The sequence below is a fragment of the Diplotaxodon limnothrissa genome, linkage group LG11 (assembly GCF_057381915.1).
Source record: "Diplotaxodon limnothrissa isolate DT_005_m linkage group LG11, D_limnothrissa_male_GT1.1, whole genome shotgun sequence".
Taxonomy (NCBI): Eukaryota; Metazoa; Chordata; class Actinopteri; order Cichliformes; family Cichlidae; genus Diplotaxodon; species Diplotaxodon limnothrissa.
This window is the reverse complement of record NC_140606.1, coordinates 32,335,504-32,355,969: the sequence shown is the minus strand read 5'-3', so window position 1 is coordinate 32,355,969 and position 20,466 is coordinate 32,335,504. Positions and strand designations below refer to the sequence as shown.

Genomic DNA, 20,466 nt, shown 5'->3' with positions numbered 1-20,466 from the left:
ATCTATTAATTAAATGTGTGTGTTTGGACAGTATGCATATTAGATATTCTTTATTTTGTTCTAAATTTTTTTTTTTAATTTTTTTTAATTTTTATTGTCAGTAGACCTGAAAAATCAGTTTTAGCGAAAACCCTAAATGAGCATCATTGAACTTATTGATTTCCGTTAGCTGATTTGTGCTTCCTACTTGGATGTTTATTTGGCATTGAATTTCAGACTTTTTTACAAACTAATTCATGGATGGCATCTTGAACCCCTCATGAGTTTTCAGTTTCGCATTTATTCAGAATTTTTGCTGGCAGCAGACACTCATGGCATATTAAAAGCTTTTTCCTCTTGCTACCACAGAAAAGGCAAAGACTGTTCAATGAGAAGCCCTCATATATCAGTGCAGACAGAAGAAAAACAAGAATAATAACCTTTTATTGTCCATTGTGCTTTGTTCATGGACACTGCAGCACTGTGGAACATGGATTCAAACAGTGAATCTCCTGTGGGAAAAGTAGCGCCTTACAAAGATGCTCCTCTGTTATGTTCTCAGTCCACGAGCCCGCAGTTGTGAACTGATGGAGGAAAATATAATCCTGATGTTGTACTTTCTTGTTAATCTAAGGAAAAAAAACAAACAAAAACAAACAAACAAATAAAAACATTGGTTTGTGCGCGAAAGGGATGTTACAAAGTGGAGAATGGATTTTTCGAAAGTAAAAAGATTTTATTTCCAAAACTCTTAAAAAGAATGAAAACAGTTCTGAGCTCTGTAATTAATTATAAAAAGAACACCTTCTCAGCTTCTTCGGCTATTATTGATATAATAAAGGCTTACAGCCGTGAAACATTAAACTTTTCTAATTCTACCGCAGCAGCTAATGGATCCAGAGTTTCACTTGAAGGAGATTTTTGAAAACCGAAGACTGATTGACCATTGCCTGGCAGCTGGCCAGAAGCAGCTACACACACTACTGTGTGTGTGTATCCATCCACGCATGTGTATGTGTGTGCGTGGGTTTTTGCTATGTGAGCCTCCTCGCTCCATTTGACATGTCTTTTACATTTAAAAAATGTAATGGGTGCTTTTAGGTCCTTCTCACTTTTCTTTCTCTCTCGTCCATTTTTGTGTTGTTTTATCCAGTCTTTTTCTTCCTTTTTCTTCCCTCCCCGTTATGGTTTTTCTTTCTTTTCGTTGGCAGTGTAGAGTAGTAATCTGAGCCCCAGACAAAGTAATTACTGGACTTAGCATTTCAGGATTAGATAATACTGCTCAATATGAAGACATTATGGGATTTTGTAGGTATGCGGCTGATCCTGCATTTCAGGTAGATTAGCCATCAAACTGCCAATAGCGTCGATGTTTCTTTTTTTTTGAATGATGCTCCGTATAGCAGAGCTACATTATCAGTGAGTCAGGACAGAGGACCAATATGCTTGCAGCAACATTACTGCTGAGAACTGAAAGAAACTTTATGTATGTAGGAGTATTGTAGACTGTCTTATTACCAGGAAACAATTGTGGTAATAATTTGGGTGCGGTAATATTGTGACCCATAGCTATGTTTTCAAGTCAAAGAACCTCAAGCAGCTGTGAGAAGAAACTTAAAGGCACATTTTAGAGCCAGGAAAACCATGCACTTTTAACAAAAACAAATAGGTAGTTAAAGCAAAACTATAATATTGTCAGGAAATGGATCAAACTCCAGTCTCTTGTGTTGTATTTGGCTATGTTTGTGCATATATACGAAAGCACGTGAAGTCGGTATGTGCAAATGGTGATGATGATTGTTTAATAAGACAATTTAAACTTTTAAAAGTAAGAGCTACCTCTGCATTTCTTTATTTATTTTGCATAAAATTGAATAAATAAATAAAACATAGGAAATATTACCAACTAGACATTAGTTCAACTGATCATTAGTTGTGATTTGGCGCTATATAGATAAACTTGAATTGAATTGATTCAGACCCAGCTAAATATATTGTTAGGTACCCTGTATTGTTAACAGTATATATCCTGCGCACTTGGCATGAAATTATATCTTTGAAATACAAACTCTTTAAACTGTAAAAAATCTTGCTTCTTAAAGAAGTGGCAGAGTTATGACGAGAGGGAGCGATGGAGGCAGAGTTATTACAGGAAGGAGAGGCAGCCATAGGAAGCGCGACTTTCATCAGGTTTAATAAGACGTGAACCTTTTGACTCAGCACCTCGCTGCCTTTTCATTGGCTTGCAACCTGCCATCTGCTTCTCATTCACCTTCGCAGGAAATCCTCTTCAACCAATCATATCATAGTTTAATCTGCCAGACTTCTGTTGCTGTGAACTAAAGGTTAGAGGAGCAGCACGCTGACTTTTTAAATCCCAGGGCAGCTGGAAAAATATAGCACTGAGGAGCACAGAGAAGAGATGCTGTCTTATCACAAATATTTTTGTGCTGCTTTTTCAACCCTGACTTCCTTCACATAAACAGACAGACACAAAACAAAGTAATTTTTTTTTTATCACCACAAGGAACACACACACACACACACACACACACACACACACACACACACACACACACACACACACACACACACACACACAAATCCTTCATATATTTTCATTTGAAGGTTAAAACTATCAACCAAAACTGTTTCGCTGCATCATAATTGAATGCTCCTTCTGGTTCTACTTAGGCCTTCCACAGTTTTCTTCTTCTAAATGAGTTAATACTGATCAGGTTATAAGAAGAGACGTCTCTTTCTGTTGATCCCGTCAGCCCGATTTCCACACAAACCTCATGACGATAGACTATTTAATTTTCGATTTGGACATCTTATCATATTCACGATCGGTATGGCTGAGTCAGATGGCTGCCTTTTCCTCCAGCTGTACTTTCCAGTTGTGTGGGAAGGCAAACCAAACACTTGAGAGGAATTTTTTTAGGTCTGTCTATTTCCATATGAAGGAAGATGGAGGTTTTCTCAGGGAATTCCCTTGCCAGTTCTTCCAGTTCTTTGTTACTGGTCCGACCAAATAAAACTAGATGGGAGAACTGATAACACTTAATTCTTTCTGTTTTTTCATTCCTTCACCTTTCATATTATAACATTTAACTCTTTCCTTTTCATTTCTGCAGAGCTTAACCCTAAAGGTAAGTGCTTTATTCGTAGAGCTTCGTAGACTAGAGCAAGTAGAAACACAGTCTTTTATTAAAACATGTACTCTAGATATACACATAAATAAATTTAAATATATATGTTCTACTGAGATCACACCCTTGTATATTCATGTACACTTCTACACTTACTGAAACGTAAAGATTATCAAAACTACGCCATATACTTTCCAAACACACACACACACACATACATTCAGAGCTGTATATACAGGAAGAGCCTGCTGCCTACTGTTTATGTTCCTGTTATGTGATATACTTGGCAAGAGTCTATACACACACATACTCTAATTCAAATACACAAACACACTTATACACACACACACACATTTTCCCGCTTTATAGAAAATGTAAATATCCCTTTACATCCATTTATTCTTTTAAACTGTGTTGAGTTTACACAGAAATATCATCTGTCTCACACATACAAGCATAAAGTGTGTTGACTTGCTGCGCACACATGCACTCCAGCAGTAGTGCTCCTAGTTGTCAACTGGCATTTATTTAAGATTGTTTGTGTTTGTGAGTTTGTGTGCTTTGATACGGAACTGGACCCCTATGATCTGTAGTGGCTCTGCAGCAGTACACACACACATGTTTGTATGGCCATTTTTTGAGGATATTTATTCACTAGACTAGTGATTCTCGGGCAGTGATGCATGTTTTTTCAGGAGCACTATTTAATCTAGTAATTAGGGGAAAAAATCTAATTAATTAAAGAATTTAGTTTACCTGTTGGTTATGAGAGGAAATATTGGTGTAGGGTTATGGGAGTCCCTCTGACAGGCCTGTGAGAACTTGTTGTCAGTTGATTTAAAATATGTAGGACATAAGTGAAACTCTAGTATGCTAGCTAGAATTCTACACAAAACACCTTTGAATATGATGAACTACAAAACAGCAGCCCTACCATCAGGGTTGATCCACTGGATCTCCTGTCCCGAGTCATGGGTAGCCCTAGATAATTGTTGTATTCAGTACAAACTGGACCGTAGCTTTGGGAAACAAAAGTTTTAGGATTGTTTAAACCATCACGCCTTGTTAAATAACAGTGTATAGATTTATGCAGAGCATAAATGCCAGATTACTAATACACTATAAGAGAGGCAGAGGAACTCACCTGGATATTTAATGCCAACGTGTAGTGCAGGTTAGTTGTAGCATGTGCACATGATTTATTGAAGACCAGACTGTGCGGTAATTATTATTTTTTTTAACTTTTATTGTTTTGCTTGGGTCCACACACAAGTAAGGCAAGAGGATATGTGCATGAAATGCAGAGTCGATTGACATGCAAACACATCTCTGAATGTATATAGACACAAACACACGAGTGACATCACCACTGCTGTAGTAAGAACCTGATACTGTGCAGTGGTCTCCTTCTTAAATAAACTCTGTGGTCTCTCTCTCTCTCCTTTCCCCTTCCTTCTCCCCCCTCTGTCTCTGACATACTGTGCCGCAAAGATACATCTGTTGGAATCAGTCTTCTCATATTACAGTGCGATGGAAGTACACTTCCATTCAATTACAGTACATTGTGACTTTAAGTATTTAACATTTGTTAATAGAAATGACTAGGGATAGCTCAGTAGGTAAAGTGGTCGCCCCATGATCGGAAGGTCGGCGGTTCGAATCCACTTAACGGCTACCCTGAGGTACCCCTGAGCAAGGTACCGTCCCTACACACTGCTCCCCGGGCGCCTGCTTAGTGGGCTGCCCACTGCTTCACTGAGTGAATGGGTCAAATGCAGAGAAAAACAAGTAATTTCCCCATGGGGATCAATAAAGTATCCATTATTATTATTATTATTATTTATGGCTTTATTTCCTCTATCTCACTTCCCAACCCCACCTGTTTTTGCTAGGAGCAAAAACAGGAAGTTAAGGGGAGTTATAAGTTATTGTAAAGGAAGTTAAGGGGTTAGAGGTCACAATGTGTGATTTGTAGATTCAAATGCACCTACACTTTTTTTCAATTTATACATCCCCAAAACATCAACAGCTTACAGAAGACTCAGGAGAGGCAGTGGATGGATTAAAGAATCTGTAAGAAAAACAGGGAAACCTCAGTTTACTGTAGCTGAGAAATTGTGTTTAGCCACTTATTCTTTGGCTTTAGTCTTACTGCAGGCCTCAGTTCCAGTTTCTGAATTGAAGCATTTCCTCAAACAACAACAATTTGAACAATTTGCTGTTTTTCTTTCTGCTGACGTCCTTCTCAACATACAAACTGACTAAAACAGAGAAAAAAATAACAAACTACAATATTAAACATTTACTTTGCGTGTCTCAGAGTGCAACTTTAGCAGAGATATTCTGTATTTGAGTTATTTTAAAATAGTTATGATATGCATCTACAAAAACATGTATCATTTATCTGCATTTAGAAAGCATTGATAGATGAACATTGTGTGTCTCAGACCACACAACATTTCTTGCCTCTTGTAACTCTTTAACATCGGAGTTGTTATCATCTTATCAGGTCCTTTCTTTCTTTGCTTTTTCACTTTTTTAATCACTTTATGCAGTTTAACCTCATCTAATTAGTCTAAAATCTTGATGATGAAAAAGTATGTTTCATATTCCAAGTCATTTTTGAAATAAAACAGTCAAAATCACTGATCTCAATGTTAGTTAAAGATCATGTATGCATTTCTTTGATAATTGTTTTTAGTCATCCCTGGGGTTATTGTAAAAAACGAATATAATAAAATGAAAAAAATAAATAATATAAACAAATATAAATAATATGCAGTAAAAATAAATAATTAGGACTGTGTAGAACTCATGTATGTGAATATATTACCCCAAAGTGCACCAACATCACGTATAATGTTGAGAGGTCCAGGTCAGTGAGGTCTAGCAGCTACACCGTTCTACAGCTGCCTGTGGCAGAATCTACTTGGATGAGTTTAATACAATTGTTAAGAACTAAGAGAAACTGTTCATTTGTACCAGACTATAGACATGCCTTTTAATCCTGTTCATCTGGACACTTTACCTTGAGTCTATGGGGATTTATTTGTTTTTTGAGACAGCCTCAAGAGAAACAGGTTATGTATGGGGATTTTTTTTTTTTTTTTAAATACATTTTGGCCTTGTTCAATTGTAGTAATGAATACAGCAACACAGACACAAGCACAGACACACTAACTGTGTCTCCATGCATAAAACTCTGGACTGGAGGTGACCAGAAGTATTTTCCTCGTTTCTCGTTTGTTTGTTTTCCAGATTTTTTTGTGATAATCAACCGAGTTTAAATTTTAGACAAAAATAACCTGGGCCACATGGTGCCTGTGTGGGAACTCCAGTTTTCTCCTACAGTCCAAAGACGTGCATTTAGTGGGGTTAGCTTGATTCATAATTTAAAATTGGCCATAGATGTCAGTGTGAATGGTGGTCTGGCGATCTCTCCAGGATGTACTCTGGTGGAGAATGAATAAATGAATTTATTTATTAAGGAGAGAAACCTTCCTGAGGTCTAAAGACATCTGTCTTTAGATTGTGGCATTATGTAGATAGATTGGCTTTGGGACTGCAGTGAATCAGGGTCAGAGAAGTTGGAACAGTGGTGAACCTTCCCAGGAATGGCTGGCCTAAAAATTAGAGTGCATTGACGTCTCATCCAGTAGATAACAAAAAACCCAGAATAAAATCTAAAGAACTGCAGGCCTCTCTTTGATCAGTTAAGGTCAGTTTTAATGACGCAACGATAAGAAAGGGACTGGGCAAAAATGGGAGTGCTCCAAGGCAAAAAAGACTGCTGACGAAAAAGAACACAAAGGCTTATCTTACAAAAATGATCTTGATGATCCCCAAGACCTTTGGGAAAAACTTCTGTGGAACATCATGCCAACATGATAATACTATGGTCTGGGGCTGCTTTGCTACTTTAGGACCTGGACGACTTGTTGTAATTGATGGTGCCATGACTTCTCCTCTCTACTAGAAGGAGAATGTGCAGCCATCAGTTCATACCCTGAAGCTTAAGAGCACTTGGGACATGCACCAAGACAATAATCCCACATACACCAGCAATTCTAACTCTGAATGATTCAAAAATACAAAACAAAGATTTTGGAGTGGCCTAGTCAAAGTCCAGACTTAAATTCAATTGAGATGGTTTGGCATGACCTTAAACAGACCATTCATGCTCAGAAACTCTCCAGTGTGGCTAAGTTAAAACAATTCTGCAAAGAAGAGTGGGCCAAAATTCCTCTCTAGTGCTGCGAAAGACTTATTGCCAGTTATCACAAATGCTTGATTGCAGTCTTTGTTGCCAATTGCAGTTCTTGCTGCCAAGGTTGGCACAACCAGTTATTAAGTTTAGGGGGCAATCACTTTTTCTCACAGGGTGACGTATGTTTGGGTAGCTTGTTTCTTTTAATAAATAAAATCATAATTTAAAAAAACTCACTTTGTTTTTAGTCAACGTATCTTTGTCTAATATTTAAATTTTTTGATTAAAACATGTAAGTGTGACAAATATGCAAAAAGGATTCAAGAAGGGGGCAAACACAGCTTCATAACACTGTATGAAGTTGGCGATAAGTGTGCACACACCTATGCCACCTCCTATTAGTCCAATTCATTCTTCCCTGTCTGTCTCACCGTCCTTTCTTCTCCATGTTCAACTCTTTTTTTCTCTTTGTTACTTTGTCAGCATTATTTTCCTCTAATTTGTTTCCATCTCTTTGTCCTTTCTTTGTCATTTTTCCCTACTTGTAACTTTTATTATGTGTTTATATTTCCTCCTCTTGCTTTCCAATTCCATCTTAGCATTTCTTTAGAGTTTCTTGTTTAAATGGTAAGATCAACAAAACCAGCCTGACTAAGCAAACAGTGTTTGAATTGTGTTTTAAACATAAAACATCCCTTATTATTACCTTAGTAGGGAAGGACCATGAGGGTAAAAAAAATACCATCAGAACACATAATAAAAGGATTTAAGTGGCTGCATTCACCATTCACTATATATCCTATAAACTTTACCTTAGTAGGGATCATTTTCCAAAGCTATAACGACCTTTACTTGATACCTTGGTGTTTTTGATTTTTTAATGTTTTTCCTTCCTTCCTTTCGGGCAGCCAGTGCTTTAATTCATTTCAGTATGTTGTGAAATTCAACTTGGAAACACTTGAAACTTGCCTGAGTCAGCCAATCCATCACAGCGCACATCATGTCTGCCCTGATTATCATCAATGTTACTTTAAAACACATTGGTCATCTGTTATATATTTATAAAATGTGTGATGTTTATTAAATGAGCTTGAATGCAAAAGCACATAAAAAAAGATCAAATTGTTTTTTTATAGAGTCAAAACGTGAAATTGTATTTTCTTGGAGATCCGAATTGGATATTTTCTGTGTTAAGGCGATCATGTTCAAAGGCAGGAACTGAACAGTCAGCTGGACGATAAAAAAGTGAAAAATGGATCGGCGTGTCATGACCGGTAACATTACTTAACAGCGCTGAGAATAGTTTGCGTTTAGATTGATTTTTATATTTAGTAAATCTGCAGCATATTCACTTTGACAACATGTATATCTAACCCTCTTTGTTGTGTTTGTTGGAAGTGATGTGTTGTTTAACTATCCAGCCATCCAGAACGAAGGGTCATTGAGAATTTAGCTGAGTGAGGAAAGAAGAAAGCAGGCCTCAGTCCGTCTTGCTCTTTAAAACTTTGAACTTTTTCTCTCTCTCTCCATCTTCCTTTTCCCCTGTTTTCTACTGTTTTCCTTGGCTTTGCCTCTTTGCTTTTTCTCTCTAGGCCTCAGTGCATACATTCAAACCAAATTGAATTATTCACATAATCACATAATAATTGCTTGTCTGGGAGGAAAAGGTGCACAGTAGTTGTGGGTAATTATTACTATCTGTAATAACCTGGAACTTTCCCTAATTAAACCGTCCCTTCTCATATTATTTTCCTTTCAGTCTCTCTCTCTCTCACATGTTGGTTTATTTCCACTTGTTTTTCTGCTCAACTCTCCTGTCATTAGCTCACCTCCTCTCCTCTGGTTACTTCGCTCCATCTCTTCCTAACAACTGTTTTCCTCCATCGCTCCTTTCCCTCGCACTGTTATTCTAGCTAAGTGTACATTTCTGCCAAGCTCAGCACTCCATACACTCTGAACATAGTTGTAGTTGGCCTTAACTCGCCTCCTCACTTCCTTTTTCTTTTTTCTTGTCAGTCAGTCCCCACCATCTTTTTCAAAACTTCCCTTTCTGATCTTTGACAAACTCACCTCCACACTTGGCGTTGATGTCGAGTCTCTCGTTCTCCTAGCTCTCAGATGCTCATGCAATAGGAATACCTGAACTGTTGACTGTGTGAACAAATGTTAACTGCGATATCGAGGCCTCGTTTGAGTCACTGCGGTGTGGGGGGGGGGGGTATAAATTGAAGGACTAGTCTCTAACGTTAAGGTTTTATTTCTGGAAAGGAGCAACAGGAGGAGGGAAACTCGATTTAAGATTTTAAGATGAGCAATGCAGAATTACTTTATTAATAATAATAATAGTAATAAATAGTCTACCTTTTTAAGAATCTTTTCTGACTATAGTGATGGTTCTTATTTGCAGGAGTTCCCAAGGTCCTCCAGTCCAGGTTCAATCTTCCTCCATCATTGGTGTGTGTCGCTTGTCCTCCACCCAAAGCCACCAAGTTTAAGATAACTGTGGACACCAACCAGCCACCAGTTGACCTCAGCTCCATCTTCCGAGGTAATAGCACACTCACTCTGTATGAAAACACTTGACAATGATGTGCTGGTGGCGCTCTGTTTCCCAAACAATTAAGGTTCTGTATTTGAATCACAGATTTCCAGAAACCAAAGTGCGCTGTTCTGTTTAAGTCATTGTCTGTGGAGATCGGTATGCAGTATTAATGTGCATTTGTTTAAAGTGGGTTGTCCACTTATTGCAACTGGTTGGCTTGTGCACACGTTGAAACGTAAACCCACACCAAAAGCTTAGCTCTAGGTATAAGTTATAAATAGGGAACGAATACTATATAAAGCACAAATCAGTAAAATGTCAGTGATTAAACAATTTTTTTCATGCACACTTTACCGTGTGTGTGTCTGTTTAGTTCTTCTGAATTGACTACATCTTACAGTTAATGATTCGTAATAGCCAATAATCAATGACGTGGCTACCTAAGTGTTTTACACAAAACCAGATGATTTAAGCATGAATGGAAAGCTAGGGAAGGCAACGAGAGATGTGTAGCTGTGCGAATGTGTATACATTTATATGAATAATCAACGGTTATGTATCGGTGTGTGGTTGTGTATTTATACGAGTCTGTTTATGCGTGTTTATTTGTGATTCCGTGTGTGTGTAGGTCTGAGCTCTGGGAACGTCTGTTCTGCTTCCCAGTTATCTAACAATCGGCCACAGTCAGCAGCTCTGACGTCTAAACACACACATATAGTGTTCATACTGAGTGTGTGCTTTTTGTGTGAATAGAGATTTGTGTAAGCTTATTTTGTGTTTGTACATGCGACTGTATCTTGTTCTCCTTTGTTGGCGTCCTATATCACGATAGCCTGTCCTATCTGTCTCATCTCATAGTTTTTTGTCTTTCTGTCTCTCTCTGCAGAGTTTTCAGCAAAATCAGAAGATAAGGATGGGAATAGTTTGGCTTTCCAGCTTCTGTCAGGAGCCAAGGTTACTGTGCTAGCCTCCAAGACCTCCCGTAAGTCTAACAGCACTGGATAATGAACGGGATTTTAATAAGATTCATCTTTTGGCTCCATTAAAGCTGTTTAATTGTGGGACTAAAACAAGTCTTGCGAATTATCTGTTTCTAATACAGTCCTGTTCCAGGTGTCTATTTTTTTTTACCAGATGTCTTTCTCATAGGCTGTCTTCACCTGCTAATTTCTTTTGATAGGTTTCAATTACTTGTGATAGAAAATCCTGCCCTTTTGTATTTCTTGGAGTCTTTGAGGACCTTTTGTTGATACCTGTTGGATTAAAAGAGAATAGGTAGTTTGGTAAGTACAGTGGTCCCTCGCTATAATGCGGTTCACCTTTCGTGGCTTCGCAGTTTTGCGGATTTTTTTGTGTATGCTTTTTTTTTCTTCTTCTTCTTCTTTTTTTTTTTTTTTTTTTTTACAGCGCATTGTGTTCTGCATCCTGATTGGCTGTAGACAATTGTCAGTCAGTCTCGTGCCTTTCTCATGTACACTACAGAATGCATTCAGCTTGTCGAATTTACATAAATCTTCGATCACTAGCAGTGTGACTCTGAAGTGCTGTACTGTATGTTTGTAAGTTTTCTCCCCAACAAACACAACAATGTCGATGAAACGTTTTGCACCGCCAAAGGCACCTGCGGTAGCACCCAAAAGGCAGAGGACGATGCTAACCATCGCACAAAAGGATGAACTTCTGGACATGCTAAAGGAAGGTAGAAGTTACCGTATTTTTCAGACCATAAGGCGCACGGGATTAAGGGAAACAAAACAGTCAGATAAGTCAAACTTTACTCAACTCAAACTTTACTCAACTCATTCTTCTTGCTTCCTCTATTGATTCATTAATGTTGAATTCTCTCGCAGCTGCTCTATTCCCATGTTCTGGACCTGAAAACAGGGTTTGATCTTTGGTGTCATTCTATAACACTGGACTTATTTTTTGGCCGAAGGTTTTCAACTTTGGTAGTTTTTAAACATGAGAGAAATTTTCATGCCTGTCTGAGAAAAGTGTATAAAGTGTGTAGTGAGGGGGTTTTACAGCTGTAAGACAGCTATAATAATTGTACAAATTAAAGCTGGCTACTTCAGAGATTTCACCTATCGCGGGTTATTTTTAGAACGTAACTCCCGTGATAAACGAGGGACCACTGTATTATAATCTTACGGCAAGAATGTTGTAGGTTCGCAACCGGTTGGTCAAAGGTTGAGTAGCTCCTTGAGTACCCTCACTAAGAACCTTCTTTCTTTCTTTTCTGAGCATGAAGGATTGTCTCTATAGTAACCTGCCCAAGGTGTACCCCGCCTCTAGCTGAGTGTCAGCTGAGATAGGCTCTATATACCTGATACTGAGCTTTTAATTTTTACATACACCACTTTAAGTCTGACTTCTTGCATCACTTCCATGGACTTTTACAAACCTCTTTGGTCTGTGTACTAATAAGTTGTAAGATCTGAATTGTATTCACTGACAGCTTTCAGGAGTTAATATGAGACATTCATATTAAGATAATTCAAAAACTTTTTTATTGTTATTTTCAGGTTTTTTGTTTGTTTTTTCCTCTTTTGGATAGTGAAGCAGTGAAGATAGACACAGAGGAAAGTAGGGTGAGAAAGATAAAGAAGATATGCAGCAAAGGGCCGGGATAGGATTCGAACCCAGACCGCCACTCTTTGGCCGTGCAACATGTGGTTTTCTGCTCATCCACTGAGCTAAAGTGGCACCTGTGATTCTAAAACTGTATATCCCCTTAATCCATTTCTGGTTCTTAGAGATCTTTTTATAAGTATCACTTGTCACTGTGTCACTACTTATATTCGTTTGGTGTTTCATTCTTAACAAACTTTAGTACCAGGTGTTTAAATATATGTTCTTAGTTGCATACACATTTACACATTACACAAGGCTCAGTGGTTTAGATAGTTTTAACTATTTAAGATCTCTAACCATCTTTTGTTAGCATGTATCATCAATTATATTTTCCATATATGCATAAATATTTGATATTATTTTATGTGTGTGTTTGTCAGAACGTTACCGTATTCAGAGCGACAGTTTTGAAGACATGTGGTTGGTTGTGAAGGAGCTGGTCCACAGGTTTGACCAGCATTTCTCCAAATTGGGAATCAAGGATTTCAAGAAAAGTTTCAGTGGACCTCTCCCACTGGAGGAGTACTTCCTGTCTGTAGACAAGCACTTCCAGGTACTAACACACACCGAAGTGGTGTAAATCCTTCATTGTCAAGGGTCAGGGATTAAAAAAGAAATGACTTAAATATCAGTCAATTTAGTTATTATCAGTTCTGTCATCTGTCACCTTTATTTAATTTTATTAAGTTAAACCACAATTTGTCTGTTAAATATTTGTCACTTTGTCTCTTAGCTGCGTGTCAGTGCTCAGAAATATCAGGACCTGCTGTCGGAGCGAGCAGTCCAGTTCCGAGCCATCCAGCGCCGCCTGCTGACTCGGTTCAAGGACAAAACCCCAGCACCCCTGCAGAACCTTGACACGCTAATGGATGCCACTTACAGCCAGGTCAGACACATGCATTGAGGTTTGCTTTTTTGCTTGGAGTCTTAGATACCCGCACTGTCTGATGTAACTCCAAACGCCAATATTAAAGAGGGAGAAGCTATTATTCAAAGAAGCCATCTGACGTAGTTCAGCATCTGTTTGGGACAACTCTGAGAAGAGACCCTCAGGCATGTGGAACAAGCACAAAGCAAGACATCTTATATGACCTCATGGTACCTTAGAAACTTCCAGGAGGGGCGGGTACAAGAAACTTTAGGGCTGGGTACTTACTGAGATTTCAGTACGGCTTAGCATGTGTTTCCCTATGTTTTTATGCTGTTTTGTGTCATCTTGAAAGCACACTCACACAAGAACGAAAGGGAGCATATGTACTTGGGAACAAAAGTATCAGCCCAGTGCCCTGTCTAAAGTGTGTGTGTGTGTGTGTGTGTGTGTGTGTCCAACTGGGTGTGAGCACACAGCTAATCACCTAAACAGAGGAAGTCTATAAATCTCCAAAATGTAGCCCTCACACTATAAATCTACACTAACACATCATCACAGTGTGTCTCTGTGTGTGCTGTGTGTATATTTGTGAGGACCAGTTGGACTATTAGCTCTCATGAGGATACTTGTGGAAGGTGAGAACATTTTGGCCAGTGCTCACATTTTGGCACCTTTAAAGGGTGTTTGGGGGTTCAGATTGGTTTCAGGGGTAGAGTTAGTATTAGATATGAGTAAGATTATATGATACTTAAGTTTTATCAAAGATGGTTACGTTGGTCAGGTATGCGAAAGGTGTCTTTTTGCTTTATTTTCTAATAGACCAGGCCTGGGCAATGTAGGGTACATGGATTTCTCAACAGGTGATTTCTTTGCAGTGGTTGAGTGTTATTTTTCAACATGTTGGCTTAGTGTTAAGATCTAATCAGGAAATGAAAGACTCTTATATTTACAGATATATAGATATTTGTGTCAATGTGACACCAGCGGCTGACAGAACTGAAGTATTTGTCACCCTGAAATGAGAACGTGTTGGCCATTCAGTTGAGATTATTCATTTTTGGGCAGGAGAAGGCTCAGTGTAAGTGAATGTCGTTTAAACTGTAGAGACACACTGGCATGTGCAGCTGAGGTCCGTATAAAGTCGATTTTAAAACAAAGCAGCTGTTCAGCTTTTGTCTCTCTTTGTTTAACTGTGAGGTATTGGAGGGTGGAGCAGTACTAGTGTCACCGTGATATTGCACGTATGTGTTTGTTAGACAAAGTGATGGTTGCTTGCCCCTATTGTTTATTCTAATTCTTGACTTGGCGGTCATTACTTCCACCTTCCATTAGCCTCTCGTTAACATAGCAGGGCTAGGTGACATCATCTCTTCATTATCTGTTAAAGCTTTCAGTACATTACTGTTTGGCTTTGTGTGATCAGAGCCGCTTTCTCTGTCCAACAGCGTGCACTAACAATACCTTAATTTAATGCAAATTAACTTCCAGAGCTCTGAGAGTTTGTTGGAGCTTAATGAGCGGAAATTAATGAGCTTGTTGAAGTTCTAATTGCCATTTTAACCCAAATAAATAGTGTTCACCTTGGGTTGTCTTGACTCTTGCCAGGATAAGCAATCAGAGAGCCTGATCTAAACATGTCTGCCTTAAATGTTAATGTGTGGGTCTGCTGAATGCCTACCACCTTAACCATTTATTCAGCAGTACTTATTGTGCTCATACATCAACAGCAGCGTTTTTAGACATGCTGAAAGAGATTTTTTAAAAATCATCAGCGGGTAATTTCAGAACATTTATCTAATTTTTTTTATAACATTAAAAAATCTGGGCTATTGAAAGGGTAGGTTACTGAAATGGCATGCATGTCATGAACCCCACACTGCTCTTCACATGTTAAAATACCATTCATGGCACCCCTCAGCTGGATAAGTGATTTGGGGAGTAGTGTCTGATCATTTTAAGGTAATCAAAATAAATAATAATCATAAATAAATATACTGCTGCATGTGTTCACATACCTTTCTGTACTGATATGACTTCATGCTCATTCCACATGCTCAGAGCGGTTTTGTAGTAAATTTGGCTAATTAGCACATGCCTATACTGCAGTATTGTTTGGGCTCTCTGTGCTGTTGGTTGTGAAATTAAAATGATTTGATGCTTTAATAAAATGTTGTAGTTGCATAAATGCAAAAAGTGAGCCACATTAGCCCGTTTCTAGCTGGTTACTGGGCAACATGAAGACATTATAATGTGTCCTATATAATTCATTTTTGTGGATGTATATTGAATATTATTGTCATGACATTCTAATCATAAAATTGATTTCATAAACTGTCATAGCTGCATAAAGCGAAAAGCAGGTCATTTTAGTGGTTGCCAGGCAGCCTGATAACATCATGACATATCACACAGAACTAAACATTTTTTAATTTAAATTTCAAATAACTGTTGTGAAATTGTGGTTGATCGCTATCCTTTTCTGAGCCTGGTTCTGCCAGAGGTTACTTCCTGTTAAAACGGAGTTTTTCCTTCCCACTTTTGCCAAGTGCTTGTTCAAAGGGGCTCATCTGATTGTTGGGGTTTTCTTTGTATTATTATTTGTCTTTACCTTAAAATATAAAGTGTCTTGAGGCGATTACAGCTGTGGTTTTAACATGTATATCCACAAATGCAAAAAAAAAAAAAAAAAAAAAGGCAGTTTTTACCTGTTTCTATAGGAAGGAACTTTCAAGAGTCTAAGATGTAAGACGTGATAATTTTTCAGCATTCTGGAACATATTTAATGTTTTTAATTGCTGGTACCAATTTTGGTGAGTAAAACTTTAGAGAGGACCTTTGATTAATTAATTGGTAATCATTAATCTGCAGGGGTTTTTTCTTTCTGTTTTTTTTAATACGGTGAGCTCATGTAAAATTAAATAACTCTGTGTACACAGATACTTTGTTTTTAGTCACTAATTTACTCATTTTGAAGATCCGTGACAATAACAGCAACTTGACTTAAATGATCACTGTAATCAATGGTTTGTCGTGCATTGACTTGTTGCCATGCTGGAGCCGTACTTTTACTTTCACCAAGGCTTTGATAGAAAAGTATTGGTGTAACTCAAAATAACTTGTCACTTATCAATTTTAGTGAATTAATGTAATTTAAATTCATCATTTCTTTCAATTTACAGTAATGTGATGATATCACATTGTATTACTGGACATTGTTGTTTTTTGACTTTGACATGTAACCTTATAACTCTTAAGACTTCCTGGCCGGAGTTTAAATCTCCTCTCAAAAAGCCATTGGCTCACACTTTCTTTCTCTTTTTAGCTGTTTATACCTTTGAAATTTTGACTCTGCCTCCTCAAGCTAATGCGTTCTGGTGTCACTCCTGTCCATCACACTTTTTCCCCTCTCTCTCTCTCTCTCTCTCTCTCTCTCTCTCTCTCTCCCTTTCTGTGTCTTCCTCTCTTCCCGCCATCCAGCGGCCTGTATGCGGGAAGTTTCTGACACACTATACACTCTGTAATGTATACACACCCGCCATAATGGAGGCTATCGACGGGCTGGTCGGAAGAGTGATGAATGCATCAAATTAATAATTCATGTCAGTATTAAGAGTCATGCTGCTGATGCCAGGGCCAACTCAGCAGTTTGAATTCTGTAACTGGATGAATTTTGTGAGGATACATCATATCTTCATTTTTATTAGAAGGCTTGACAAGGACATTAGATAAGCCTTAATTTGCTATTAATTTGGTGTTTTTATCTGTTCTTTTATTTATTTGTTTTATTTCTTTTATTTGATCTTGAATCATAGTTTCTGTTTATAGATTTAAGGGTTATGAATTCTTTTTCATTTTCTTGTCATTTCTAATCAACCAGTGTTATCTGCATGTATCCTTGTTTCTATTTTTAATTTGTCTAAAATGCATTTTTAAAGTTCTTACAGTTCAAACTTTTCTGCAACAAATAGTATTTAACAGTCATTTGGTTAAATGTAGAGTCACCTTTTGGGTTTCCATTTCAATAGTTGCAACAGTTTGCTCAGAGGCATTTCAGTGTTCTTGATGTAGGAAGGTAATATATTGTTCATGATTTTTACCAGGTCATTTAACCAGGTCAAAAGCCTACCAGGTAAAACCTTGTTGGAGTAAGAACATAAGATGTTTTGTGGAGGTTTATCCCATGAAGCTGCGGCTCCATGGGTGCATTCACACTGTTGTTAGGATGGCAAAGGAATGTGCGGCTAAACAGGAATGCTGGTGAACTAGGCACCTCTTTCATTTTGGCTCAGAGGAATGTCTGCTGGGTAAATTTTCTGCATCAATCTTGGGCAAACGAGGGGGGATTTCCCCCTCGTTAGCGGTGTGTGTCTCCACATGCAGTGGCCGGCAATCGCCGACGCGCCGTCAGAGATAAGAGGAATGAGCTCCCTGTGAGAATACTCTGTGGTCGGCTGTGCATTTATGCAGCCGAGGATAATATTTCCATTGTTCATGCTGCCTTTATGGGCCTATATTTTATTCATGAATTCCTAAGAGCTAGCAAGCCACGTCTTACTTTATGTGTGTTCGTGTAAACTTTTTCATGTGCCGAATACAGTGGCTTGATTCCAAAATACACCAAGTGCTTGAACTAGCCGAATATGATTGATGAGTTTCAGAATAGAGTAAGACCCATGAATGATTATTTTTGTGTCAGAGTGGCTCGTATAGAAGAGAAACCAGCTATGGACAAAATCCACCAGTTTGTTTGGTGGCTCCAGGAAATTTCCAGCTCTGCCCTGTGAGCGCTTCTGTCTTCTGTCCTGGTTGGAGGTGTGTTTCTCTTCCACCTCCCTCCCTGGTCCCTCCTTAAAAAGTCATCAGTCATCACATCCCCTGTATTTTACACGCTCCCCCTCTAACTGGTGTTTGATTAATTTATGGCTACTAGAGGTTTGACTGGCAGTGCTCCTCCTTGTAGCTACCTCATCTGCCTCTCAAATTCAAGGGAGAACTCAGGACTGTCATTCATAGAAATAAAAACTAAATCCCCTAAAACAATTTGTGGAATTGAAAGAAGAAAAAAGCCAAAGGGGACTTTTCTGTTTCCATAAATATTTTCTTCTATTTCCTCTGGAGGTGAAATTCCACCGTTTGTTAGTATTAGTATTAGCATTAGCGTTGGGCTAACAAGCACGGCTGTCTGGGAAGTGGTGGGGGGCTCGGGAGCCAGGCCGCTCCAAGCCAAGCTGAGTCTCTCTGTAATTATGAGTTCAAACGTTGGAAGAGGGCAGCTCACTGACTGACGGCGTGACTGACAGGCCGTACACTGGCCTCGCAGGGCCCCTAATGGAGGCCTCTAGTAGACAGCAGCTTGATTTATCTGGCCCCAAATGGAGCTCTAAACATGGCTAAACACTGATCCCACTGTGGAGAACAGGACCACCGCCATTAACAGCCAGGCTTCTCACACCATGTATCTATGTGGGTGTGTATCAAAGAGTGCATGAGGAAGGTGTATATATTTGGCCATTTGTTTGTGTACCTATATGTGTATTAATGTGTGTAATCATAATTTTGCAGATATATATTTGTGATGGAGATTGCTGGCTGTGTTTGTATGCTATGTTTCTATATAAGTTCAAACACTTTACAAGATTATACTTGCATGTTTTCCCCCCTTATTTGGCTGTGCAAAATTTCTGAAGTTGATAAATTAACAAAATAGAACCAGCGATTTAGACCAAATTCACAACAATAAATTAAATACAGACACCAGAAATTTCCAACAGCCAATTGAAAAGAGTAACACATAAAGTCATGAAGAACTCTAACCTGACCTTCTGTTTGATATTTGTGACTCAGCATGTAATCACACATGTAATGGAGAGGTAAAGATACACATTTACCAACATTGATACAACAATATGAACTGAAGAAAACTAAATATCATTTGGGTGTAATGCAACTATACTCCTACTCTCTGTTACCAGGAACCACGAGGAACCAAATTGAAGTCAGTGTGCTAGGGTTGGATATCAAATTTCAATGTGTTGTCCTTGAAAATTTGAAATCTATTACTTAAATCTCTGACTGATTCTTGGTAAGTTTTACTTTTTTCTTGGATTAGGTACAGGACTGCGCAAAAGTTTTAGGCAGGTGTGAAAAAGTACTGTAAACAAAGAATGCTTTCAGAAATATAAATGATTGTTTATTGGCCCCAAATGTATTCTGTAAAAGGACAATGACCCCAAACATACAGCCAAAGTCAGCGTAAAGAAGAGCACAAACTACTGGAAGTGATGGTATGACCCCCATAATGCTCTGATCTCAGCATCACTGAGTGTGTGTGCGACTACATGAAGAGACAGAAGGATGTGATAAGGATGGTCACACCAAATATTGATTTGATTTAGATTTCTCTTTTGTTCATTCACTGCAATTTTTTCGATTGATGACAATAAGTAATTAACACTTCCATTTCTGAAAGCATTCTTTGTTTACAGCATTTTTCCCTCACCTGCTTAAAACTTTTGCACAGTACTGTATTTTCAAATGTAAGTCTCACAGATTTTGCATACATTCATCTGCTTGTGTTAGCAGAAAAATTGAAGAGATATATTTCTGCGAAGTTAATCTTCCATTTTGTACTAGAAAAAGTCAATTATGTAAATCAGGATTTTGAAAATCCTGAAACAAGCTATTAAAGTTGCTGCTTTGTTAATGAAACCTATACATCATAAGCATGCTTTATGATGAAGCTCTCAGATCTGTCTGTATGTACTCCTTTCATCTGTCTTCCGTGTATCTATACATGAACTCTTCTCTTAGATGACGGTGATGTGTTAACATATTAACAAGGAGAGGTAGAATATGTGTATTTCTCTGGTGTAACTGGCAGCCTCTTAGTTCACGTGTGTGTTTTTACGTATGAGATTAAAGGGACGATGGGAGTCGATAAACTTCCACTTCCTCTCTCTTTCTCTGTCTCACTCTTAATAATTTTATTCCCCCAGGAGATATTTGTCCCCATGAACACACAGATTTAAACTCATTAGATGTCTTCTCTCACCCTCACACACACACATACACTGAGACCCAT

General features: G+C 38.3%; 1 protein-coding gene across 1 annotated transcript in view; it reads left to right on the top strand.

Moving 5' to 3' along the window:
- Window positions 1–20,466, top strand: part of bbs9 (Bardet-Biedl syndrome 9) — a 171,725-nt gene that overhangs the window by 46,960 nt on the left and 104,299 nt on the right. The window contains exons 15-19 of the mRNA XM_085364938.1: window positions 3,117–3,131; window positions 9,746–9,886; window positions 10,767–10,862; window positions 12,895–13,067; window positions 13,248–13,400. Of these exons, the coding sequence (XP_085221064.1) occupies window positions 3,117–3,131; window positions 9,746–9,886; window positions 10,767–10,862; window positions 12,895–13,067; window positions 13,248–13,400 (578 nt within the window). The remainder of the gene's footprint in view (window positions 1–3,116; window positions 3,132–9,745; window positions 9,887–10,766; window positions 10,863–12,894; window positions 13,068–13,247; window positions 13,401–20,466) is intronic.